This window comes from Xiphophorus maculatus, chromosome 19 (genome assembly GCF_002775205.1).
Source record: "Xiphophorus maculatus strain JP 163 A chromosome 19, X_maculatus-5.0-male, whole genome shotgun sequence".
Classification (NCBI taxonomy): Eukaryota; Metazoa; Chordata; class Actinopteri; order Cyprinodontiformes; family Poeciliidae; genus Xiphophorus; species Xiphophorus maculatus.
This window is the reverse complement of record NC_036461.1, coordinates 6,097,183-6,125,025: the sequence shown is the minus strand read 5'-3', so window position 1 is coordinate 6,125,025 and position 27,843 is coordinate 6,097,183. Positions and strand designations below refer to the sequence as shown.

General features: G+C 36.5%; 1 protein-coding gene across 1 annotated transcript; it reads left to right on the top strand.

Moving 5' to 3' along the window:
- Positions 1 to 25,959, top strand: prima1 (proline rich membrane anchor 1). Its single transcript, XM_014469547.2, has 4 exons — positions 1 to 1,028; positions 5,037 to 5,178; positions 11,180 to 11,312; positions 24,788 to 25,959. The coding sequence occupies exons 1-4, from the start codon at positions 744 to 746 to the stop codon at positions 24,885 to 24,887; spliced, it is 660 nt and encodes a 219-aa protein (XP_014325033.1). The 5' UTR covers positions 1 to 743; the 3' UTR covers positions 24,888 to 25,959.
- Positions 25,960 to 27,843: the final 1,884 nt, after the last annotated feature.

Sequence of the window (27,843 nt, the reverse complement as noted above, 5' to 3'; positions counted from 1 at the left end):
AAGAAAGTCATGTCAGATCCTGCTTTCAGTTTACGGTAAGAACTGGACTTCAACATCCAAATTTAGACTGAAAAGAAGATGAAACTCTTTTTATTGTGGCAGTTTGGATCAGTGTTTATACCGGCCCACTTTTGGGAGTTTGCAGCGCATCAAACATGACTTTAACACGCAAGACAGACAGAAAGAAAGAGAGAGAGAGAGGGAAGGGAGAAACATAAACAGAGAAAGAAAGCCTGCGCTGATTGCTTTGGAGCCAACCACAGGAGCTGCTGCCTGTGTTTTGGAGGAGGAGGGTTAGTTCGTGTCAGGGGGAGCTGAGGTGAGTGGAGATGCGCCACTGCCCTCCGGACTCGCCCATCCCGAATCTTGCCTTGAGAAGTTGAGGTGATGCCGCTGCGAGGACCCGTCTCTGTTTTCTTTCACTTCTCGATTTTAAGATCTCCCCTCCTCCTCTTCTTTCTCTCCCTCTTCCTCCTCCTCCTCCTCCTCAACTTGGATGGCTTGAGCGGCTCGTCCTGCGCTCTTCCTCGCCGCCGCGGAGAAATGTAAGGTCTGGGCCGTCCACCGCCCTCACACTGCGCGGAGCAGTGGCATGATTCAGGTCGCTATCTGACAGAAAGAGAGAGAGAGAAACAAACACACACAGAGAGAGAGATAGGAGGGTTAAAAAAAGAGGAAAAAAACTACTTTGGAGATGTGAATGATCGCGGGTTTGCTGCTCATCCCACCAGCTCGCCTGTCCTATGCGATCGACAGCGGGATGTGAAGAGGAAAATGATTGGGGCATAAACTATTCCCGGAGACGCCTGTCACAGCTACAGCCGCTGAAGTGGAAAGGGTGGATGGTTATTTCGCAAACACTTCAAGCCTATGTATACTCCTGCATTCATTTGTTGGAAACGCTTCCTAGTATCTTCGAGAACAGCGCAGGAGGAATGCTGCTCCGAGATCTGATGCCATTTACTTTAAGTTTTTGGCCTTTTTTCATCGCTCACTGCCTCCTGTCACAGCTTTTACTCTCATGCAAGGTAAGCATCGCGTTGAGGTGCATGAAGGGGGGAAGCGGGCGGCACCGATCCAACTGGAGTTGCATGTTTAACTAACTTACAGCGGTCTGTTTATGCTCATCGTGCTGCAGCTGCTACTCTCCGCATGTGAAGATAGTCTAGTTTTTAAAACATTTTTCGATATTTAGCTTCAATACAGAAAAAATGAAACAATTATTAATGATCATGAATGACGTTTATTCCACATAATAAATGCAAAAGTAGGTTTTCGCATCTATCGCACATGAGGAGTACAATGTCACTCTGTATTTTGAAGGAGGTTTTCACTGTTTAACACGTTTAGTTTGATGCTCCCTATTCCTGAAGTGAGAATAAACACCAGAAAGTCACAATATAAAATTTAACTGGACGATAAATTGCCCCAGCAGTTATTACAATAAACAATAATATCTTTGTTTTGAGAGCATTTTCAAGTAATATAATGGGGGAAATAAAACACATTCTCAAAGGTTAGTAAACTTTAAATTTTAACAAACATTTAACACTGGAACTGGAAGACATTTTAAATATCCAAAATAAATAAAACAACAGAAACAACCAATAAAATGAATTGTGAAGTCTCTGTAAACAAAATGATCCTACTTGAGACCAGAGCACCACACTGAAGAGTTTTGACATCCAGTTTTTGGTCTAAAAAGAGAAACAATAAATCAACAAAACAGAATTTATTGAGCTTTTTTTAATTTATTATAATTAATTTATTGCGACAGGAAGCTGTTAAAAGGAAGGGTGCACCAATAAATCAGCTTCGATTTCCTTATTTCCTGGAGATCGGTGATCAGTCGATACCTACATGTGAAGCCAATATTATCAACCAATATTATTTAACTCGGCAAAAAGTCAAAAAATTATCCACTGTCCTCTTTGTGCTCTGCTGTGAGAAAAGTTTGACTAGACCGCCCCGTCAAGTCAATATTAAAATATTAAAATATAAGAAAAATGTGATTTTACTCATTAGAAAAGCTTGGTTATAAAATGATGAATACTTTGTGTTGTGCTAAACATTTTGCACTGAAAAAAAATTATGTTGGCAATAGAGCTGAAACAATTAATCGAGTTAATCGTGAGGAATCAATTATTGGATCGATTGATTGGTATCAGTCAAAATCTGAATCGGCAGGTCAGGCTTGTTAAAGATTGGTAATCGGCCACAAAGGTGCAATCGGTGCACCGACAGTTAAAGAGAAGGCAAATAGGTCTCAAAAGAACTTAAAATCAGGTTTTCTTCTGTTCAGAAAATAAGAAGACATTCAGAATCACTGCTAACACAGCTACATCTGACCATCCAAGCATGTTAACCTCAAAAGCAGGCCGCAACATGCCAAAGGAAGTCTCTGTTAAACCTAAAATGTTATCAGGCTCTTGCTACTGTCAAGCTAAGTTTAAGTTTTTTGGCAGAGATGAAAGTTAAAGTTTTCTCAGGACAGAGGACATGTTTGATGTAAACAAAAAAATCAGCATTGCAGGAAAATAACCTCGACTCAGCTGGGAGATCTGACCAGCTTCAGCGAACTATCATGGGTTTTATCGTGTATCAGAAGGTGACTCAAGGAAAATGTGAACCATCTGTAAGAAAGAAAAAAAAAGAAAACTAAAATGGAAGTGGGCCCTGAAATATGGAAACAAACCAAAATATTTCTATAAATCCACTAAGAACTGGTGAGAATAAAAAAATGTAAAATCCAGGAATGGGGATTTGAAACAACCTGAACCCCTCAAACGTCTCATGGCTGAAAGTGAGAAGAGTTCAAACTTTCCTCAGGCTGATCGACGTCAAAGACTGGCTGCAAGAAGCATCTCACTGAAATTATTTCTGTCATTTCCATTTCTTTTGGGCTCGATTGAACAACTTTAATTTCAGTTATGAGCACAGGGTTTGGGTCTCTTTCTTTCAAAACACTTTCTATTTTAATAAGTTAAATAAAAGCTGATTTGGTGCAGAAAAGTTGACTTTTCAGTAAAAGTCTGGATTAATTGTTTTACTTATTACAAAAAATTAGTTATTAAAAGATGAATACTTTGTGTTGTGCTAAACATTTTTGCATTGAAAAAAAATGAGGTTGATAAAAAGACTGAAACAAATAATCGAGTTCATCGTGACGAATCGATTATCAAATCAATTAATCATAACTGAAGCATAGACACTCTAAAATGTTTACTGAAAGAACAACATACTCAGCAGCAATTAAGCACCTTTTGCTTTCTAATTATTAATTTGTTAATCCAAAAAAGGATCAACAGATTAGCCATACACTGTATTGATGATAAATCAGCAGCTTCTCACATGTTGATGTTAGTATATTTTAGCTGCAGATACATCCTTTGCTACAAATAATTAATTATTCACTAAAGGAATGTTGTTGCATTTTAGTTAATAAAAGGTTTATATTAAAAAAAGAAATGAATTATTAGTTTATTAACATCTTTTAATGTATTTGTATTATGGAAACAAGCTTAAATGGAAAATTTGCAGAATGTGGCCATTTTTTATCCGATTAATCGTCAGAATAATTGATATCAATAATTAAAATAATCATTAGTTGCAGCCCTAATTATGTTTGTAATAATTTTACCCTGATTACAAATAAAAAGTCTCCATCTGCATCAACTACCTGTGGTGGATGGGTCACTTTTTTACAATTCTTGCAGTTTGGGACCACACAAAATCAGTCCAACGACCATAAGTGGCCCCCCGGGCCACACTTTGGACATCCCTGTATTGGGGGCTTGGTGATAGTTTTTAGCTATTACCCACAGTTTTATTGAAATGTTTTGATTAATGATTAAAACGTTAATTTTAGGGCTGTAACTATCGATTAACCTCATGATTAATCGATTAATCATGTAAAGAAAATTGGCACATTCTAAAGATTGTTCATTTTAAAATTAAGCATTTTTTCATTCAGTATTAGAAATACGTTAAATGATACAAATAAACACATGATTCCTTTTTTAAAATAAGAAAATAAACATTTCATTGCCTTAGATGCAGTAACACATCATTCCTTTATTGAATTGGAACCAGGCGGAGCTAAAACTACGGCACTTAAGGAGATTTGAGTAAAACATGTTTACAAACAGAGGTGGGGTTTTTTATCTTAAATGCAAAATGCATATATTTTTGTACAGTTTTGGCATAATTACTGCTCTGATCATGTAGATTTTTCAGCAAATTGTGACTCCAGTTAACGATTAATCAATTACTGAAGTTGAAGATTACTTCGATAATAATAATAGAATAATTATGAACGCTTATTTGATGAATGAATGATGAACGTTTATTTGTATAGCATGTTTTCAGCAACAGAACAGGTCTAAGATCACATAGTCACCAGTTATGAAACCAATTAATCATGATTAATCGTTTCCAATTAATTTGAGTTTTAGCCTAATTAAGTAACTTGTTCAGACATAATCTTTTAAATAAGATGAAATTAAGTATTGAATATTTAATTGTGTGTCCTAATTAGTCCTAATCAGCTCTCCTGTTCTGGGAACATGAAGTAGCCAGTTGTGTTTTCTGTTTGCAGCATTCCCACCAGGATCCCTGCAGCAGGCATATGTTACTGATGACCACTCTAACCTTTGCCCCTTGCAGCTGCCTACAGATAGTAGTGAGATGTTCTCCACATGCACGCAGTGTTGCCAGGGTTCATGTGTAATGTGATCTGCTCGAGTTTCCAAGTCCACCCACGCACACTCCTCGGGGCAGCCTGCTGCCCACTCTGCTGGTGGGTGGTTTCTTACAGGGAGAGCAGCAGCAGCAGCAGCAGCAGCCGTCGACGTGATACTATTCTGCATGTACTACACACACACACACACACACAGCAGCCCCAGTGACAACAACAGTGGAGCTGTGATGTGAAAGGAATGCTGAGAGGAGGAAATCCACGGTGCTGCTGAGTGTACACTGCTGATGCTACTCCTGAGTAACGCGGTCTCTCTTCTTCTGCTTTCCCTCGCCATAAGGGAGAGATCCAGAGGTCATGCTCGTGGACGGTGGCGGAGAAAGTTGGCGAACAGTGCCAGGTGGCGTGCCACTGTAGGAGATACCCTCCCCTCCCTCCTCCTCCGCCTCCTCCACCACCTCCTCGGCTTCTGGGAACCACAGGTAAGAACTCGAATCCGCTCAACTAGAGTTAAAGAACTGGTTTATTTTCTTTCATGTGTCTTTTTATTGATTTTTTAAAAAAAATATTTTGATGGGGCACAAAATCATGTTTAGTTGTCAAATTTTGACAGATTCTGACCCACAAACAAGTCAAAACTCTGGAAAATACAAAAAGTATTTGGGGTCTAATTTCAAGTATTTTGGAAAATAAGACAAAACTAACTCAGTAACTTTTCAGCAAGATATCGGATTACATAAATAATTCCTTAAGTACTTGTTCCACTGCAGATTATTTAATTTTCCTGTGTTTTAAATGAACAATCTGCCAGTAGAAGTAGTACTTTTCCATCAATATTAAGGAATTTTTGATTTAAAGCAAGTTGCTATATCTTGCTGAAAAGTTACTTGGAAGTTAGTTTTGTCCTTCCAGTGTACTAAGATATTTACACTAGAAACTTGATGAAAATACTTGGTAAGATTTTGTTTTCTGCAGTGCAATGGCCAGGCCAATACACTGCACTAAAATAACGTTTTACCAAGCAGTTTTGTTTAGTTTCTTGTGCAAATAACTTAGTAAAAATAAAATAAGACAAAAAAAAATACAAGAAACTATCCAGAAAAATATAGAAGCTTGTTTTAAGTAAAAAATTCCTTAATAAAAAATTTAAAAAAGTAAAATTCCTTAATATTGATTTTAAAAAGTACTACTTCCACTGGCAAATTATTTAACTTATTACATGGGAAAAAATTATTTTTATAAGTGAAACAATCTGACACAGGAACTAGTCATTTTAAAATCAATATTAATAAATTATTAACTTTAGATAATCTCCTGTATCTTGCTAAAACGTTACTTGTAAGTTAGTTTCATCTTATTTCAAGTGCACTGAAACATTTGTACTAGAACCTAGAGCAAAAACACTTGGTAAGATTTTTGTTTTTGCATTTTCATCCTGATGTTGTCGGTTTTGCACCAGTTCTTCCTGCATTAAACGTCTACACAGCATGATGCTACCACTCCCGTACTTTACAGCTGGAATGCATGTTTCCATTTTTACCTCTGAATGTAACAATGATTTTAGTTTCATCAGACCACAGAATGTCTCCAAGAATTAACTGCAAGATGTAAGCTGGCTTAGTTAGTTTTGTCTTATTTCAAGTGTATAAACCAAAAATACGTGGCAAGATTTTGTATTTTTGAGTATGGACCTCAAGTAATAGAACAAGTTTAAGGAAAATGTTTGGAGCTTTTCTGTTTTTGCGCAGGGGGGAAAATGTACCATCAGCCCCCCTTTGAGATTAGTGCAATGAGTGCAGTTTTGCACTCTTGCATCTGTGCATGTAATAGAGCCAGCAGGATGCTGACAGCTGAACACAGGACTAATTTATGCTGGGTCTGACTTTAGGGAGTACCCAACTGTCTGAGAAATCCAAGCCTGCTGGGCCGCCATGCTCAGAGGTTCAGTGGTAGGGTTTTCCCCGTGAAGAGCCCCGCCGCCCCCGATCATAACACAAAGGAGTTTGTTTTATTCGCTAATAAGGTGCTAATGAAACAGTGCAGCAGTTCCACCTTCAAAGTTTAGCCGGCAGCATGAAGAGACCATATTGGTGCTAATGCACACTGGGCTCTTACAGTACATCTGTGCTGATCTATTGCTTGTAGCGGCAGTTTTCTCCCCCTCATGGGGCCGAATCGTCTCACACTGTGAAGGTATATCAGCTGGTATATCAGTGAAAAAACCAGCAGAAACCAGATATTAACACAAAACTGTACTGAAGCAAGAGTAGCACTACTTCAAACGTTTTTACTCAAGTAAATGTAAAGAAGGTGTTTGGTAAAAATGCAACTCAAGTACTGAATAACTGATCAAAACATCAATTATTTAATATTTTAAAATTACATCATCAGACGGACCAAAATGTAAAGTTATGTATGGCCCTGTCGCAATAAAAAAATGAATCGATTAATCGTATGATAAATTAAAACGAGCTCAATAATTTCCTTTTGCACAATTTATTGTTTTTTCTCTCTCTTTCTACCAAACACTGTATGATTAAACTCTTCAGTCTGGTGCTTTGGTCTAAACTTATCCATTTTTTGAAGAACAATTTTGTTTACAGAGACTTCATAATTTATTTTATTAGTTGTTTTGTTTATTTATTTTGGATATTTAAGATGTCTCCAAGATCCAATGATAAATGTTAATTAAAATTTAAAATTTATTGATCTTTGACAATGTGTTCTTGCATTATTTTGCCATTATTGCCATTATATTGCTTAAAAATGGTCTCAAAACAATATTATTGTTTATTGCGGTAACTACTGGGACACTTTATCGTCCAGCAGAATTTGTTATCATGACAGGCCTAGTTATGTGGAAATGTTGGTATCTTAGAGACTAAAATCAAAATAATTCATATAAATACTAAAGTCAGGCGAAAGAAACCATTTTCAACACACCACCACGTAACACACCACACACTGCAGGACGTTGTAAGATTGTTGTAAAGGGGGGAGAGGGGAAGGCTTAGCAGGAACACCAACATGCAGAAGCATTATCTGACGCCTCCACCCCCCGGGTCGCAGCAAAATTGCCAAGTCTTGACTGGTCCGCGGTAATAAAAAGGTTGGGGGCCACTGACGTAGACCACAGTTGCAACATTTGTTACATTTTCAGATGGTGCGGCTCTTTTTCTCATTGCACTGTCAAACAAACCAAACCTTTTAAAAAACTTGTTCCCCTCCTCGCCTGTGGTGGCGCTCAACCAAGAACTACTGAAGGAAATGACACAAAAACCTCAGAAGAAGACGTTCTTCACAAAATGTAAAAAAGAAAAAAATCTAGTAGGATTTCTTTTTTGTCTTTGGTAAAAAATAATGAGCCCTTCCTTCCACAAGTGCTAGACTCTCAAATTTGCTTTGGTTGTATTTACCCAGCATTCCCTGCGCTGTAGTCCACTTCCTGCGTTTGGAGCGGCCTCTGGTCCGCTTGGCGTTCATACATGCATTCAAACCACACCAGAGTTCACTTTAACCCTTCCGGATCGAACGTATTGGCGACAATCCAGCCAAATTTGCAGTACCGTAATTCCGCCACACTTTGCGCCATCTGAAAAATTCCAACGGTTTCTGAAAGGGGAGACGTTGCGCTTTCCAGCTGATATCAGGTTATTACGGTAATTTCACTCCCACCATAGCAGGGAGTGCAATTAATCTGAGGGGCGCGCTATTAAATGGCAAAAATAACTTGCTAGATATTGAAAGTTCCAGTTGTTATGGATAAATGGGCAAATATATTATATATAATACATATATATATTTATATATATATAAACATATTTACTCACAGGACATTTAAAGAACTGCGTACAACTAAAATAAGCAAAAATATTCAGGCCGATATTTAATTAAAATATTAAAGGGTTAATCAAACCGAGACCGAGATTTTTAGCCGGACCAGAGTTAGCTTTTTTTGGTCCGCTTCAGAATTCAATTATGCGTTCACATTTCCCCAAACGAACCGGACTTTCTACGCAAACAAACTAGAGTTGGATTGACTGAACAGGAACAATCTGAATTCACCCTAAAAAAAAAAACCAAGCGTTTGGAAATAAATTTCATCTTATTAATCTGAGCATTTGTTGCTGAAAGTTTATATAATTATATGATCTCAAGCATCCAGAAAAACAGAGCGTTGAAATATGGGACAGGCGGAGCTGATGGTGCAGCTCTTCTGCGCTACACTTTGGAATCACTCACCTCTTATCCCCGAGAAAAGAAGAGCACTTAATCAGTGGGTAGGAAGGTTTTAATCTATCACTCCCAATGATTTTCTTTCTGTCCGCTCAATGTAGATGGATTTCTTCCCCGCACTCCCCACCCTGAGAGTTAAAAATCAAGAGTTATAGACCCTTCAGTGCTTGTTGTCAAGGTCACTGCATGAGTGCTGCCATGGCCATCTGACTGCAACCAAAGGTGGGGGTTTGAACGCCCAATTGTGCCCAGTGGCACATGGACCTTGCGAGTGCTGCATCCGCATGTTTTCAGCGTCCAGCAGCAGCAGCAGCAAATCATAAAAAGTATAAGTGGTCCAATTTATATTCTCCCCTAACTTAACACAGAACTGTTTGCAGGAGGTGGAGACGGCATGAATAATTTATTTTAAGAGAGGGCTGTTTTTTTTTGTTTTTTACTACGTAGAGGCGTAATTATCTTGATATTCCTTGTGTAACCTGATTTGAAGAGGTCTTAGAGCTGAAGTTCTGTAGTCTTTAAAAATGCATCGAATATGCATGACCGACATGAAAAACTAGGACAATGACTGGGACCATATCTGTCTGCTAAAAGGAGGTAATAAAAGATTGGAGAATAAGAGTCTGTGTGCTAAAAATGGTTAATTCAAAGGACTGGAGCTTCATCACGCTGCGGTAGATCCTTAACACTGGCTGAATGAGAGCCTTCAGCCGGTGATAAAACGCAGGATTAAAATGAGAGTTTGGCAGATACGAGCTTTTAAATTTACAGCGACTTATGACAGAGCCATCGCTTCACTCCGGGGAAATGAGCTGCACTGGAAAATCAAAACTTAGAGAAGAAGTATTTATTGTTTTGGCTTAAAAAACATCATATTCAGAGTTATTAGTTTATTGTTTAGGTTGTGTGATGTATTTCCAAGGTGATAAAGGTGATAAACATTTGCAGGCAACTAGCATGAAATTCTGCATAATGAGTAGAGAGAAGCAGGAGTTGCTGAGGCACGTAACGTTACACAACATCCCGGCGAGTGGTCCGACTCCACGGATCTAATGTGGAAAGAGCAGGAGGTTCTTGCAACGGTAATTGGTGTAGACAAGAGTGCTGGTGTAAGGGGGGCTGACGGGTCCCTAAATGATTCATGGTGTCAGGCTGGATATCTCTGAACGCTGAACCTAAGACCTGCAGAACAGGCGAGGCCACAAGAGCATCCGTGCTGCTCACCTACTGGTCTGGGTAAAAAAAAGCTTAAAAACTCAAATATTTTATATGGTTTTCTGCATTTTGTTCAGAGCTGAAATGATTAATCGTGATTAATCGATTATTGAAATAATCATCAACTTATTTAGTAAGCAATTAATCATTGACTGACTCATAAAAATGTCATTTGGTGAAAGAACAACACAGTTAAAGTAGTAATTAATTCAAAACTGCACAAAAAATATTTACATTTTGCATTTAAATTAAGAAAAACTAAAAAAATTCTGTAAAAAAAAAATTCTGTTGAGCACATTTTGGTATAAATCGGTAAATTCTAAAAACATTCAACAGATCAGCCCTAAAATTTATTGATGTTAAGTCAAGCAAAAAAGGTTGATGCTAAAAGTATTTTTTTTTTAGTTGCAGATGCTTCCTTTGCTACAAATAATCACCAAAGAAAATCTAGGCAGCATTTTAGGCAGCAAAATGTTTAATTTCTCATCTAAATAACAAAAATAACACTAATATTATAAATATGTTGTAAAAATAATGTTTTCCATATGTTTTTCAAGCATTAACATAGAATAAGCCTGTGTTTAAAGAACAATTTGTAGAATGTTAAATCGATTAATCACCATAATTAATTGATTACTAAAATAATCGTTAGTTGCCGCTGCACTTTAAATTTACATTTAAGGTGATTTTTCATTCTTAAATTTATTTACATTACTTGAATTAGTTAAATTAGCATTAAATTTTCCTATTTTAAAATATATAATTTTTCCACATCATTGAATAAGCTCCTGCTTACAATATTTTGCAAATACAATAATAATTTAGTAACACATGATTCCATAACTATAGTAAACCAACCACGGTATATTTTTAACATTTATTTCTAATATTAGCATGGAATAAGCTTAAGTGGTTAGATAAAATCTGCAGAATGTGAAAATGTTTCATCTGATTAATCGTCAGAATTAATCGATTAATCGATTGCACCTGTTATTTTGCTTAATTTTTTCTCTCTTTTCTCCTTTTTCTCAGTGGCACAGCCCATGGTGCCGTTGTTGAGGCCCTGGTGGACGGAAGTGGACGTTATAGTGCTTGGGACAGTGAGCTGTGCCTCAGTCGTCTTCCTCCTTTCTGCCATCATCATCTGCTACAAGGCTATCAAAAGGTTAGAGGAAACTCTTCTTATCGTGTAAAGCACCTTGAACTTGAAACTCATTTTTTTGTTTAAATTCCAATATTTGGAAAACTAAAAAAGAAATCTGTCCTAAATTGGATTTCAAAACATTTTGGGTTTCTCCCCAAAACAATTTCATTTAGATGTTCCAGATATTTCCACTGTCCAGCATATAATTAAGCCGGTTTTAATAAGCAATAAATGAACTACACTGCAAAAACTCAAAAATTAACAATTAATTTTGGTCCATTTTCTAGTGTAAATATCTTATTACGCTTGAAACAAGACACTACTAGCTTACAAGTAACTTTTCAGCAAGAAATATGAGCTTATTTTAAGTAAATAATTTCTTAATATTGATAAAAGTACTAGATCCATTGGCAGAATATTTTACTTATATTAAGACATTTTAGAAGTGAATTTGTCTGCCAAAGAACTAGAACTTTTTCATCAATATTAAGGAATTATTGTCTTAAACCAAGCCTCTATATCTTACTTTTTAGTTAGTTTACTTGAAAAAAGACCAAACTAAGACATATACACTAGAAAAAAGACCAAAAACTTGATAAGATTTTGTGTTTTTGCAGGGTAATCCATTTAATTTATGGTATCTGTTGTGTGTGGTTTTTATCTCTGTTTTATGTATTTTTTGGTCGTTTTTGTTTTATTTATTATGGATATTTAAAATATTTCCCAGTTCCAGTCTGGAGTGTCCTTTAGAAAATTTAAATTTATTGAATTTTGAGAGGACGAACTTGCATTATTACCCCATTATCATCATATTAGTAGAACATTGTCAAAACAACAATAGTATCGTTTATTGCCAGCCATTTCTTTTTATCGTGACAGGCCTAAATCTAAAGGCAAATTTTTATTAATTGCTTTTTTGACCTTTGTCACTCTGCTAAAGGCACAGAAGTCACAAAGGTTACAAGAATCAATCGCTACAAGCCTTTAAAAAGCACCAGCTTCCTTCTGCAGCCTCTCAATTTCTAGTTTTTCTGTAATTTCTCAAAGTGTAGACTGAAACGATGGAGAGAGTCCAAACGCAGATCAAATCTATTAAATAAAATTAATCGTTAAACAAACTGTGCAGCGCAGGGAGGAAATCCCACATCAACAGAGGACAGCAGATCTATTTAATACACAGATGATGAATAATAATTTAGTATTTAAACAAGGACACATTACAGATGTGATAATTAGAAGAACTGGGCCCAGAATAAAGAAACAAAACAAAATCCAAGTTATATAATTAAGAAGAGGAGATCCGAAAGGCCTGTTCGTAAGCGTGATTAACCAAACAGCAAACGCAGCAAACAATATCGCTCTGAACAATTTCCATATGTGACTAATGCTTTGGACCGGCTTTGTGAATGTGAACAAAAGAGGCAAGAATTGGGTTCCCAACACAAAGCATTCTGAGCTTCCTTACCATTCTGCAAATTAAAAGATAAAAGTTGAGCTTAGCGCCTGCAGCAGCAACAGATTCAGACTTTGTTTTGAGCGGCTTTAGCTACGAGTTGTCACACAGATTCTCTGACCTCCAGATAAAAGTACAAGCAAAAGTTGTTTACATCCTGCTTTTTAGTGAAAAATATACAAGTTTCTTCTGTTTTTGCTTCTTTTTGTCACATTCATACAATAAATTCATGTAATTAGACAAAGATAAACTCAGTAAGTACAAAAAGTAATTTTCAAATAATTTCATTGATTTTCTATTATCTGTTCATCTCATGAATTTTTCTTTTGCTTTATTTTAGGATTTGTCTGTCCCTGCTTTTTATATTTAGTTCATTCCTTTGAGATTTATTTTTATTCTTTAATTATAAATCTACTTTGAAAACCTCTTTTCTATTGTTTGATTCTGTTCTCAAACCTATTGAATCATTATTTCTCCTGTTGTGTTTGTTTACATTTCTGTTGTCTCGTTTCTTGTGTTATTATCATCAAGTTTATTTGTGTTGCAATTTCAGCAACAAAGCAATTCAAAGAATTTAACATGATAAAATTATAACACAATAAACAAATAAAAAGCATTAGATTTCAGTGGCTACATAAAGAGAGACAATAAGTTGCAATCCGGAGTATATTTAATCTATTTTCCAGTTACAGGATAACTGGGAGATCTAAGCAAATGGGTTTTTCAATTGGTGTTCTAGTTTTTTGCAGTTTTCTGGAAGTTTGTTCCAGATTTGTGGTGCATAGAAGCTGCTTCTCCATGTTTGCTTCTGGTTCTGGTTCTGCTGACTAGTCCAGAACCAGCAGACCTGAGCGTTCTGGAAGGTTGAGACAACAACAGCATATCTTTAATATATTTTGGTGCTAAGCTGTGATTTATAAACGTCCAAGTCTAATTAATCTTTTAAGCAGACTTGTGATGAAACTGTCGCAGTAATCAATAAACACACAGATGAGTTTCTCTAGATGTCGCTGAGATATTAGTGCTTTAATTGTGGAAATGTTCGTCAGGTGATAGAAGGCTGTCTTTGCAACCGTCTTTATGTGGCTCTGAACGGTCAGGTTCACTGCTTGACTGCTAGTTTCCAGCTGTAATAACTGAAGCTCTAGATTGTTCCTCTTTAGGTCCAAAGAATATTTTTGTTTCTGTTCAGCTGGAGAAAGTTTTGGCACATCCACACATTGATTTGTTCTAAGCATCTACGAAATGGGTTTAGAGTCAATTGGTGACATTATAATATAGAGTTGTGTATCATCTGCATAGTTATGGTAGCTACTCTTATAACATGTTATAACCTGACCTAACTGGAACATATTAAATGGGAGGGGCCCAGGATTAAACCTTGGTGTACCCCACATGTGACGTCTGATGAAGTTACCCTTATTTCTTGTCAGTCCACAGATCTTAAAACTCTTTGGGATCATTAAGATGATTTTGTTTTGCAAATGCGAGACGTTCCTTTGTTTTAGTCTTCTATCTCACCCATGGATGTCACTTTTCTCTCTTTCTTACTGTTGAAACATAAACCTAACTAGAGCACTGTACTTTCTATGTTGTTTTGGGATTTCTTTTAGCCCTCCTGGAGGAGTCACAGATGGGCTTTTGGAGTAATTTTCACTGGAGAGCCACTTCTGAGAAGGTTTCATGTTTCTCTCTCTGTAGATGATGGCTCTCTCTGGGGTTTGCTGGAATCCCAAAGCTTTAGAAATGGCGGATAGATGTCAGTCTGTTTCTTAACTGTTATAGTGTTTTCACATCTGACAGTTTTCACGTAGACTCGGTTCGATTGGGAATTAAAATTGCTACATTTGTTACATTTTCAGCTGCTGAGGTTTAATTTCATACTGCTCTGTGTCAAACAAACCAAACTATTTGAAAAACCTGTTCCTCTCCTCGCCTGTGGTGGCGCTGAAACAAGAACTACAGGAAGAAGTGGCACAAAAACCTCAAAAGAAGACATGAATGCAACTTTCTTCTTCATGGAATGTCAATGAAAATGGAGTGGCGTCAAATTATAGCGGTTGTGGGATTTCTCTTTTGTCTCTGGTAAAAGACTATGAGCCATTTCTCCAGATGGTGGTTCTATTTACCCAGAATGCCCTGCTCTGTAGTCCACTTCCTGCTTGGCGTTCACATAAGCATTAGCATCATGCCAGAGTTCACTTTAACTGAACTGAAACCTTGCTTTTTAGACGGAACAGAGTTTACTTTTTTGGTCAATTGATTGTTCACTCCTCCCCTAACGAACCGGACTTTCTAGAAAAAAAAATCTGGAGTTGGATTAAAGCGGATTAAAGAGGGTTGGTGTGAACGCACCCTTAATTTTCAGAACATATTGTGTATCTTTATAAGATATGTTAGCCAACTTCATGATCTGGGTGTAACATTTACCGTAGCTGTTTTTATTTTAAGTTTTCTCTCGATAAATAAAATCATAATTTTAAACCTATTTTTCATTTTTGCTCAGATTTATCCGATACTAAAGTAGGTTAATTGGTGTGAAACAATAAAACTGTGACTAAGCAAAAACTGTAAATGCCCTCATCCCTAAACAAACATCTAACACACATACATGCATAATTTGGCAGATTTACACTCTCAATAAAACATGGAGCAAACATGGATCTGACACTTCATGCGAGAAAGGCTCCGAGCCTTTAAATTAGGAGCTATTCTGTAATTTATTTATGCAGTTTTAAAGATATTTACTTTCATTCCTCTGTATATTTATGGACGTGTATTAAGTGTGCTTTCCTCAGCAGAAACCTATTCCACCTCCTCTTTATTTAAAACAACAAATGGGCAAAGTCAGGGTGTGGAAGTAATGGGTGGTTGGCTCAGGAATTCATTAATGCAATTCTCCATCCTCCCGTAGCCAACAGGCACCATTTTTAATGCAGCAGTGGTAAGAACGTGCCGTCGCAATACGAGCTGGGGCTCCAAACCCAAGCCATTATTTATGGATTAATTTGCGCAGTCATTCAGTGGCAGACCACATCTTTTATACATGCGAGAAGCAGGTTGTGTCCTTAAGCTGCCAGGGCCCCAGACTGCCGGCTTCATCATGCTCTGCTCCAGACTGCGTCATTACGCATTCATCAGTCACCACCCGCGAGATGAGCTGGTCGGGTTAAAGTGTGATGCCATGAGCGCTCTGATCATCCAGAGGAAAGGGCAGATGTGATGTGTTTACTGAGCAGGGGCGTGTCTAGATTTCTCTCTGTGGGGGGGCCACAGTCTGTAGAAGGGTGGTACAATAAAATTATAATTTCATCTAAATTTACTGCAGTTGCAGAGGGAGCATTTACACTAAATAAATATGATAATTATTGAATGATAAATAAAAGTGAGAAAAAATATGTAAAGATAATTCAATGTTTCTTTACATATTTTGTAGAATTGTCTGGAAAAGTTTGGGAACCCTGAGGCAAATTTTTCTTGCCTGTTTAGCTTAGCTTAACTGTACAAAACTTTCTTTTTAGCACCATTATGCTGACTCTGTTCATCTTATAGTCAAAATTATTGTACCATTACAGACTACAAATTGCAAACAACTGTTCAATTACCCTTTTTTCTATTGTGAGGAGTAAGATTAATTTTATTAATTGTGATTAACTGATTATTTAGTAATCGATTAACCTCTAACTGGAGTATAGAGACTCAATAAAGGTCGTTTGCTGAAAAAAAGATCATTAATCAGAGCACTAAATAAGCCGATATTCACAAACAAAATCATGGTTTTGTAACGCAGTAACGCAGTCTGCTTGTGTGGAATTAACAGTAATCTAATTACTTTCTTTGCAATTATAATCTCTTATTTTATTATTTTATTTGAAATTAGTGAGCTTTTTCACGCCCCTGTTACTGAACCAAGCGAAGGCAGTAATTCAGCGTCTTGGTCAGTAACAATGTGAGAAAGAGTTTGTCACTGTGAAGAACACATTTGGTTATATTTAGCCCTTCCAGCCGCTCAGTGGTCCGGGCTTTCCCAGTGAAAACCAACTGGCTGAGGGCCAAAGCCGGAGCATCACAGACAGAAGATGAGCCAGCTCTGCAGGTCCCAGCCCTGCTACCCTTTATTTAGTTCTTATAATCTCAGTCTGCCAGTCATCTGTCAGAAGCAAAGGGGCTGAAGCAGAAAAACAACTTCCATACAATCCTTTTCTAAAGTCAACACCACCAGGGAGTGTGCAAAGGATTCAGACACATGCTGCGTTTCAGTGTTGCTGTGCCATCCAAAGCAAAAGACATGATGCTGCAGTCCAGGCAGTTGGCCATCTACGAAGCCAAAACAAATGAAACCCAAACCATCTGACTAATGAATGCTTTTCCTAATCACTCCCTGCTCTGGGAGGCTCGTCTGAGGATAATTCAACCCCAAGCAGATAACCGCAAACAGGGGGAAAAAAACTATAATCTCCAGGGTTATAACAGCTCGGGTTTCTTCGTTATAACTTCATTTTGTTTTGCTGCGACTTTTTGTTTGTCTAATTGGGTTAGTTTTTAAGACTGTGTCTTCTATCTTTTATTAGTTGTTATTAGTTAAATGTTGTTTAGTTTCAGTTTAGTTTTTATAAGTTATGTTAGTAGTTTTAGTTTTTTCATACTGGCGGAAAGGCAACAACTGAGACGGGTAAGACCAATCAGCACCAAGGAAAGCAAATGCTGCTCCTGGATTGGCTGCTTTTCAAAGACTGGCCAATAGCGTGTAGAATAGGGTTACGGTAGTTTTACAGTTTTATTTTGTAAAAAGTTAATATTTTTGGTGTTTGTAAATGCGCTGTTTCAAAAACCTCCCACTTGTTGAGTCATAATCAAGGAGCACTGCGCCGTTACTTAGCAACCCCAGCCAAGCCCAGGCCTATTACCTAGCAACCTAAACAGTGCTCCAGCACATTTGTAATCTTTTCGTTCTCTCATTGTTCTGGCATTCAGAAAATACAAAAAATTTTGAATTTGAACTTGTCTAATTCAGTTAGTTTTAGTTAGCTATTACAGTGTGTTTGCCATCTTTTACTAGTTAAATGTAGTTTAGTTTCAGTTTAGTTTTTGTGAGTTACATTAGTAGTTTTAGTTTTTTCATAACTGAAAACTGAGATGGGTAAGACCAATCAGCGCCAAGGAAAACAAATGCTGCTCCTGGATTGGCTGCTTTTCAAAGACTGGCCAATAGCGTGTAGAGTAGGTTTGCAATAGTTTTGGGGTTTACGTTATAGTTTTATTTTGTAAAAAGTTAATGTTTTTGGTGTTTGTAAATGCGCTGTTTCAAAAAACCTCTTAATTGTTGAGTCATAGTCAATTGGCACTGCGCTGTTACCTAGCAACCCCAGCCAAGCCCAGACTTGTTACCTAGCAACCTAAGCAGAGCTCCAGCACATATGTAATCTTTTCTTTCTCTAATTGTTCAGGCGTTCAGAAAATACAAAAGATTTTTGAATTTGTTTGTCTAATTCAGTTAGTTTTAATCAACAAACTTCTTGCAGGGGAATAAATAAATAAATTTCACATCACTTCGGAAGGCTAATAAATTTATTCAGAAACACGAAAACGAAGAATATTGTGTCTATAATTTCGGTGTGTTTTAGTTAGTCTTACAAACACACAATGTAGATCCAGTTAGTTATAGTTTTTCCCCATTAATTACCATTTTAGTTCTGTCAGTTAATGAAAATGTTCTCAATATTAGTTTTTGTTATTTCATTAGTTTTAGTTAACTGTAATAACCTTGATAATCGCATATTTGCCAACACATTATTCAGCTATTTATTAAAACTGCCAACCCAGCAGCATCAAAACTGAAGCCACGTTTTACAGCCTGTGTTTAATATTTCTACTTTTTACTCCAATTTCCAGATGGCCGGTGTAATTGTAAACAGCTCAACACATGTCCCAATTTCTCCACCATCCATTCCCCAAACTTCAAACAGGAAAGTGTGCGCTGTGATTGCACAGCTTTGACATGAAATATTCATCTCACCTGTGAAGGGTTGTGTTGCCACCTGCCATATGCCGACAGCATGACATTTATTATTGAAGGGCCGGGTAGAGGTCGCTCCGAGGGCCCGGCGCTGTGGCCCCGTGCGGTGGCCCGAAGTGACATGGTCACTCCGTGGAGAGATTACATCCTGGGGAAAATAAACAAACCTGAAATTCCATCCAGAATGACACATGAAACATCACATAAACAGCTTTTATAAGCCTGCTTTGCCTCTGATTATTTACTTCAATTAAGTAATTAAGAGAACTACTGCAAAAAGCACTGCTTCTGTAACTCTGCTAAGCTTTTGTGAGTAAAATAATATATTTATCAGGAAAAAAAATCTTTTTTGGGTCTTTTTCTGCAGCTTAAACAAGTACAGTTTGAGTCGGCAAAGGCAGTGCGCCAAACAGTTAGGAGAGACAGACAAAAAGATGCTGAGGTCAGCAGGACCAATTTACTTAATGAGAAAGATAAAGATAAAAGAAGGCAGTCAGCAAAACATGAGGTTTGGGCGAGGAGGGATTAGAAATGAACAAGCAGCCTCAGTGAGACGAAGGATAAGGAACCATAAATGGTGGCTTGTTAAATGTTGGATCTAATGAAGCTACTTAATTATATTTATTTACTTAAATTTAATCATTCTCATTAAGACAATACAGCATTTCATTAATTTAATATGTGCTCTCCTGGGGATTGTTCGCCAAATTAAAAGTACATTTTGAAAATAAACTTTCAGCAGATGTTAAACATTTCTGTATCAAAATCATAATATTCTATATTTCATTAGCTGTAAGCAGAAATCGGTGAATTAAATTAACTTTGTTTATAATGCGTGTGCGTGGACTAAAAGGATCAGAATTATTGTCTCAAACCTTTTGTTTACATTTTCAGAAATATAGCAGGTCATGACGTTCAAAGAGTTTGAACTTTGTTTAAATGAGTCTAAATAAAAAAATAATCATGATACCTCAGCTATAAATTTTGCATTTGGCTATGGTTTAACAATTGCAGAATTCAAATATTATTTCAGTTCAGTCTAGAGTCTGAAGATGATGGCTTTCTGCACAAGTCTTGATCAGAGTATGTTTTATCAGATTTTTGAGTGTCTGTGAAGCTACAATTCAGCTCCAGACTGTTAGTCTGATGTATAGATGGAAGTATAATGCTACATATTAAACTCTCCCACTCCATATTCAGCCACTTAAAAGCATCCTGACAGAATGATACTGCCCTCACCATGTTTCACTGAAGGCTGTTCCTATATTCACAGCTGTAGTGAATTTAAATGTGACATATTATGCTTTTTTGAGCAGGTTAGGATAGGTCTATACCAAACATACTCATTACATATTTAGCACAAAATCATTCTGCCTGATCTGTTTTAGGGCCTCTTGTCATGTTAAATCCAAATAACTTATTGCTGGCCCCAACTCGACGTTTACACTCACCCACGAAAATGGCTGCAAACAGATGCAGTGCAATTAAACAACCGTACATCTTTGAAAAGCATTAGTAGAGTGTCCTGCACAACCAACAAGAATTTAGCAAGCGGTTTCTGGATGTTAAGTGAACAACAAAACACTTGTATTTTCCTGCTGCTTTTGTAAAGCACATAGAGCAGTAAAACCAGCTGACCAAATATGCTGGAGTTCTGCTTGGGTTGCTAGGTAAAAGGCTGCGCTTTGCAGGGGTTGCTAGGTGACTGGTAATGCCTGCTGATTGGTAATTTTATCTTCCAAAGGTTTTTTGAAACAGCTCATTTTTCAAACACCAAGACATTAACCTATTGATAAAATAAACAGCTGAGTGTTTTATAAGTGCTTAGGATGTTTTTAGAAGCAGTAGAGACTCAACTAGAACCACAACAAAATGCAAAATGTGAATTTTACATAATGGGTCTCCTTAAAAGGAACATCATAAATCAATCACTCTTGTTATCTTAGTTGGGTCAGAAAACTATTTAAACTTTTTAAAGTTGTAATTGACTTTGTATGTGGGAGCTAGTATTTCCAATTTACAAGATTATTGTTAGAATTGGTCATTGATTGGAGATTCAAATCCTTTCAGGAGCTGCAGGTTTGTTGTGATACGTGAAAAGTAGGGAAATTCCCTGGCTGCTTGTGGGATCCATCGGTGAAATTCTGGTCTATCCTAATTCCCAGAGCTACAGCTGCATCAGTGCGGCATCTCAAACCCAACAGCAGAATGTGTTTCCACCCTGAGGCTGGGCACTTTCATTTCTGAGCGTCCACATGGTCACAGCAGGCAGCGTCTGTCCTACATGGCCATCCTGTGTCCCTGGTGTGCTCTGATACAAACCCAGCCAGATGACACAAGTCTTAGTCATCGTCTCACACTTTGTTCACAGCTTTTTTTTCTCTCTCGCTAACTTTCATGACCTTCAGCAAAAGAATGCAACTTTGAATTTATTAAAAAGCACAGGATTATAGGGTGCCGTATGTAAAGTTACACAACACAGTTAAAAATTAATAGCAATAACTTGGTTTATTTAGCCTGTCATAAGAGGAAATAAATTAGGGTTAATTTTTCAAAGTCATATTTTCACCATATCTTTCATTTATCCATTTATAATTGTCACAGTTTCAAAATGAATATTTAATTAGCAAGCTAAATATTTACTTTACAACTAAATGTAGCTTCAAACTACATATTTATTTTTGAAAACATATGCTAAGCTCATCTAGACCAAGTCAAAAACACTAGAATCTTTCCCCAAACTACATATCTAGTTCGAAGATAAATAACTAAATATTTAGCTCGGAGTTAAATGGTTAGCTAATATGGATTTTCACTTACCGAAAACCGGAAATAAACTACCAAAATAAAAGGGAAGCAACTCTTGCTGCGTGACTGTTGCTCATGGCATCTCTTCAATATTGCTTCTTTTCCTCTCGACTTGTACAACATTTCAGCTCAAAAAACAGATTGTGTCGTTTTAAGTTAAATATTAATTATTGTGTAACATTTTATAGCTCCAAGATACACGCTACTTAGTTAGCAAGCTTAATATCTAGCTAGCGCAGAGATAAATGTTTAGCTAATATGCACGTTCACTTACCGATAACTGGAAGTGGGATACCAAAATAAAAGTTTTCGTAGCAACTCCTGCTGGCGTGACTGTTGTTGCTCAGGTTACTTCTTCAGCATAGTTTCTTTTCCTCTCGATATGTACAACATTTCAGCTTAAAACATAAAATGTGCCGTTTTAAGTTGAAGATTTATTTTATAATATTTTATATTTATATATTTAGCTAATGCAAGTTCACCTGCCGATAACCGGAAGTGGACTTTAAAAATAAACTGTTTCTTTTCCTCCTAATGTGTAAAACATTTCAGCTTAAAACAAAGGACGTGGGATGTTTACCAATGGATCCACTGCCACACTGTTTAGAGCTAAAAAATATCTAGCTTGTTAGCTAAATATTTAGTTTGGAGCTACATATTTAATTGGCAATCTAACTATTTAGCTTATTTACTAAATATTTAGTTTAGAACTGGTAAATATTCATGTTGCTAATGAGATATTTATTTTGAAACAGCAACATTTGTAAATAAATGAATAATATGGAGAAAATATAACTTTGAAAAATGGACTCATGACAGGTTAAACAACCAAATAATTTCTGCTAATTTGTTAACTTTACAAACGTCACCCCATACTGGATTGTCTATGTATCTCTGTACCATTTTTTCCACAATGATTACAATCATAAATACCTTTCATTTAAAATTTAATTAAACATTAGGTGTTAAATTATGACGAGAGCTTGTTTAAACTAAATTGAAGGCAATTTATACTGACTTATACTGAATGGACTTGTACTATACCACAAGGTTTACCATACTTTTGAAAAAGTATTCATAGTCAGTCCCTTTTGTCCATATTTTGTAACATTACAGCTGCAATATTCATTGCGTTTTATTGGAATTTCATGCAGTCGATCAACACAAACTAGTTAACAATTATGAAATGTTATAAAATTACACATGGTTTTCCAAATCTTATACAATTATAATACTGAAAACTGTGGTTTGCCTTTATATTCAACCTCCTGAGCCGTTACTTTGTAAAACCTCTGGAAATATAGCTGTAAGTCTTCTAGCTTTTCACATTTAGATTATTTGTTAACCTTAGATCCACAAAATAGCTGAACTCAGTCTGACTGGAGAATATCTTGGAATGTCAATTTTCAAGTCTTGCCACAGATTGTTGTTTGGATTTAGGTCTTTGACTTCTCCCAGTTTCCAGTTTCAAGTCTTTTGTAGCTTCTAACAAGTTTTCTTTGGTCTGGTCTGATCTGCATTTGGAAACTGAACAGCTTCACTGCTGGGGAAAATACTTCCCTATGACATGATGCTGCCACTACCATGTTTTGCTGTGGTTATATTTGTTTTCTTCCATACTGTGCTTTTCATTTATCTCACAAACAACTTTTTTTTTTGTTTTTGCTTCTGGAGAATTAAACAGAATATTAACTTGAGCTTTCAGCCATGAGGACGAAGGACGAGACACACAGTAAGAATGTTGCTCTGATGGTCAGGACCAAGTACAGTGCTGAGTTGGACAATGACTGTACTCACTGTATTCAGATCTGTCTCCAAGTTACATAAGCCTGTGTGGGGACAGAGGCTGAGGGGGCTGATGAAAAGCCACAGTACACTGGACAAATATAATATAACCAAAAAGGCTTTATGGAGTGCATGAAAAGGGCTACACTGAGTGAAACGGCTATTAGCGACGAAGGGATCATGGGTTGTAGCTACATTTTGTAGCAGACCTTACTCACAAAAAGGATGGAGTTTAGTGTGGAGCACAAATATTACATGTCATGTATTTCCCAAGCTGTTTTGACAGCCTTGCATGCTTATTACTTAGAGGGGAAATTACATCTACCAGTCCATGTAGGTAATTGTCATATCTGCTGCATGGTGATGTATTTTTCCACTCCTGTCTCCTTGCAAAATTCACCTTTAAATATTGAGCTTATTTACAGGAAGGATTGCCCAGATCAACAAATCCAGGAGAGGAGCTGCAGAAATCAAATCATCTTAAACTTGACATATTGTGCTTCCTTGAACAGGTCAGGACAGATCCATACAGGACATCTTCATTACAGTTTTGTCAGTTTTGACTAATTTTAACTTCTCTCAGAATGAGCTGTTTTAGGGCTCTGTCACTTTAAATCCAAACAAGCTGCTGCTGGCCACGACCCCAACTCAATATTTACACGCAGACGTGAAAATAGCTGCTAACAGATGAGAAATTATACAACCGTACATCTTTAAAATGTAGAATTAAAAATGCAGCAAGTGGTTTCTGAATGGTAAGTCAGAACCAAGACAGGAGTTAAAAAAAATTCTAATAAAATTTTATTTGTATAGCACATTTCAGCAACAAGGCAGTTCAAAGTACTTTACACCATAAAACACAAAAATCAACAATTAAAACATCACATTTTTTGCTATTCAGTTGTAAAAAAATGAATGGGAAAAATAAATTGTTATAATATGGATTGTTTAAGATAATTGTATATAGAAATCTACTGAATGATACCTGTAAAAGAAGGTCACAAAAAAAGGGACAAAACACTTGCCTTTTCCAGCAAATATTGTCCAGGTAACCAAACATGTTTTAGCTGAGTTCGTGGGTATCTAGGTGACGGGCAGAACTCTGCTGGGGTTGCTAGGTAACGGGCGGACCTCTGCTGGGGTTGCTAGGTAACAGGCGGACCTCTGCTGGGGTTGCTAGGTGAAGGCCAGTGCCTGCTAATTTGTGACCTGTTACATTCAAAGATTTCTGAAAAGGCTCATCTTCCAGACACTAAAAAAACATGAATTTATTGCCAGTAGCTTTTAGAAGCATTTGGGACCCAAATGGAAGTACAAAAATGTCCAAAATGTGAATTTTACATAATATGTCTCCCCTATAAAGACAAACAGACTGGAAATTGTAATGACACATGAACGTTATGCCTCAGAATTTGTCCTTGTGTTTGTTGGCAGGAAACCACTGCGAAAGGAGGAGAACGGGACGAGTCGCGGGGAGTACGCCATGAGCATCCGCAACAAGAAGGCCATGGGTACAAACAACACTGTGGTATAGACTTTTCTCCTGGTCCAGGAAGTAAACACCATCATGTCTACATCATGTCTCCTGAAAACAACAGGCCCTTTCCAACCTTTAGCGCAACATGAGTTCACCAGAAGCTTTCAGACAGGTAAACCTCTCCTCTTTGTTTGGCATTTAGCCCGGACTGACGATGCCCTTTCGCTCAAGAGGAGCTGAAAAAAGATGGAAAGCAGAGCAAAATCGGAGCAGAAAAGACAGAGAGACAGGATCCACAACTCCCTGTGGTGTCAAAAGTGGCACAGCAGACTGGGCATTATGCTTTTAGTAACAGCAAGTGTTGCTGACAGGCTGGTTGGCTGCAGGCTGGAGAGGAGCTGTCTGCCAGTCTGCAGCAGATCCAGACCTCACGCACTGTTGACGTCTGCAGAGAGACAACAGGCAACCAGACAGGGAAACCAACAACATGCATGATGTTTTTACAGAGAATGAAAGATTTTTTTATAACCCTCCTCTCTGTCACGGTGTCCACCTTTTGTTCTCCGTTTTACCACACGCTTTGCGAAAGGCAGGATCTGCCTCTGAGATGTGGATTCATCTGACTATGCAATATAAAGAAATTAATAACTACAGAGAAAAAGAGCAGCAACATCAACACGGGACGTCCTGGTTGTTTTACCACGCCAAAAAAAGAGACTTCTGTTCCCTGTAATATATTTTAAGTCATTCATTTATTTATTTTATTTAACTATCTTCAAATTTATTTTTATACTTAAAGAAAACTGTCCTGTAATTTACACACATGCTTACAAATCTTGGACATTTTGAGGAATTTGTCTTTTTTCTTGATTGCTCTGTTTTTTTAAGCAAATAATTTGTAAACTATGTTAATCACTAGTGATCTTCCTGTCAGTCTGCTGAGACTCTGGTTTTTCAATCTGGGTGTTGAGATACAGACAAGGAAAGAAGAAGTTAGGTCCCTGCTTACATTGGACTTATAAGGAAAATTAGCAGCCAGGTGCTGCTGATCATGCAAAACAGAAAATCTTACCAAGTAATTTTGGTCTAGTTTCTAGCAAATATCTTAGTGCACCTGAAATAAGACAAAACTAACTTGCAAATAACTTTTCAGTATAAAATACAGGCTTATTTTAAGTTAATATTTATTTACTATTGATGAAAAAGAGATAGTTCTGGCAGATTATGTAACTGATAACACTGGAAAAACATATTGTTATAAGTTGCAAACACAACTGCATATCTACAAAAGAATGCCTGAAAAATAAGACGAATCAAGGTTTCACAATGGCCTAGTCAAATTCCAGGCTTCAGCCTTTTTGAAAAGTTGGTTGGGAATTTCAGAGAGGGTTGCAGTGATAAGACAGAATGGAGCTCCAACTTTAAAAAAAAAAGTAAATTTGTTCTATGTAATAAAATTAAGTTTGTAAAACTTGTTTATTTAAGCTTTTTTAACACGACAACTTAATAAACTTAATATATTTACTTGTATATAAGAAAATATACTGTATATAACCTCAATTTGTTTACTTGTGACAAATTAACATCTTTTAAAGTGAGATCACCTATTTTTTTCAGTTTGGGCAATAATAATGTAAAAGACACTAAACCTCTGCTTTGTTGCTGCTAATGGTGGTTGTAAAAGCTACGGAATCAAGATTTTCCCATGTCTGTATTTCAGCTCACCAGATTTAAAGACTAAAGTCAGCCTCTATGATGTGCTATGTGAATGTGTGTTTCCAGACGTTTTTTTCTGTACTCCGTCACGCAATAGTGACGGAGTACAGACGGAGACGGTGACGGAGTCTTAACGGTTTGTTTCCAGTCACGTGATCAGCCTGTACGGAGAGAAATTAGTTCCAATATTATTGTGAGCAAAGACATAAGTAAAAAAAAAATTATTGGAAAAAAATGTATTTCAAAAATTAAACTTTGAAAAAAAATCTCAATCAAAAAATGTTTTGTGAATAACATACAATATGTGTTAATGCAGTTTGACATTTTTTCAGATTTATTTTTTTCAAATTATTTCAAATTATTTTGAAAAACAAGGACCAAAACTTCCTGTCCACGCTGACCAATAGAAATGCTGTTGCTAACAGCCAATCAAACAGTAGAAATGAGTCTTCTTGCCAACCCTTGGAGGAAGTCCCGCCCACAGAAATGTGGAACGTGCGATTTGAAAAGAATAAAGTTTGTCAAATTTAGTCTTAATCTTTCTGGAGGGAAAAACATAAAATATATACAAATAAATAAATAAAATATGAACAGTATCAAACTGCAAAAAGTTGGCACAACTTTTGGATAAATATTGTAAATTACTAAGTAAATTGAAGTTTTTTTAATAAAAAATTTTGAAACAAGTATTTGGGCCAAAATACTTGGCCCAAATATTTATATTTTATTATAGATAATAGTAATAATAATAACAATAATAATAATAAATTTACCATAATCAAGTTGCACAAGAAAAAAGTCGTATGCTAATATAATTTTTGTTCTCACATTATTTAGATTTTATTCTTGTTCAACTTTATTATCATAATATTATTACTTTATTGTCATAATACTATGACTTTATTCTTGTAAAATTACAACTTTATATTCATACAATTGTTACTTTATTCTCTAAGTATTATAACTTTATACTTTTTACGACTTTTGTCTTGTATTATTTTGACTTTACTTTTGTAAAATTACAACTTTTTTCCCTTATGAGTTCATTCTCATTATTATTTCTTTTTTTTAGCATTGCCCTAATACTCTGTCATAGAATTTCTTTTTCAAATTAACATTTTTTAATTTTAGTTTTTTATTTGCAACAATACTGGAACAAATTCCTCTCCATAAGCCCGACGCCTTCAGCCATGTTTTGTCCAAATCTGACACTCTTCATTTTTTCCATCTTACACTGAGCTTTGCCTGTAGTTGCAGAAACAGGGGATGTGAGTGCTGGGCTGACTTTGTGGCTGAA

What these genes read in the sequence shown, in the direction of transcription:
- prima1 (XM_014469547.2), top strand. Translation starts at nt 744, where the DNA reads ATGCGATCGACAGCGGGATGTGAAGAGGAAAATGATTGGGGCATAAAC. An exon ending in AGCTTTTACTCTCATGCAAG is followed by an intron (nt 1,029 to 5,036) that starts GTAAGCATCGCG and finishes CCTCGCCATAAG; the next exon opens with GGAGAGATCCAGAGGTCATG. An exon ending in TGCTACAAGGCTATCAAAAG is followed by an intron (nt 11,313 to 24,787) that starts GTTAGAGGAAAC and finishes GTTTGTTGGCAG; the next exon opens with GAAACCACTGCGAAAGGAGG.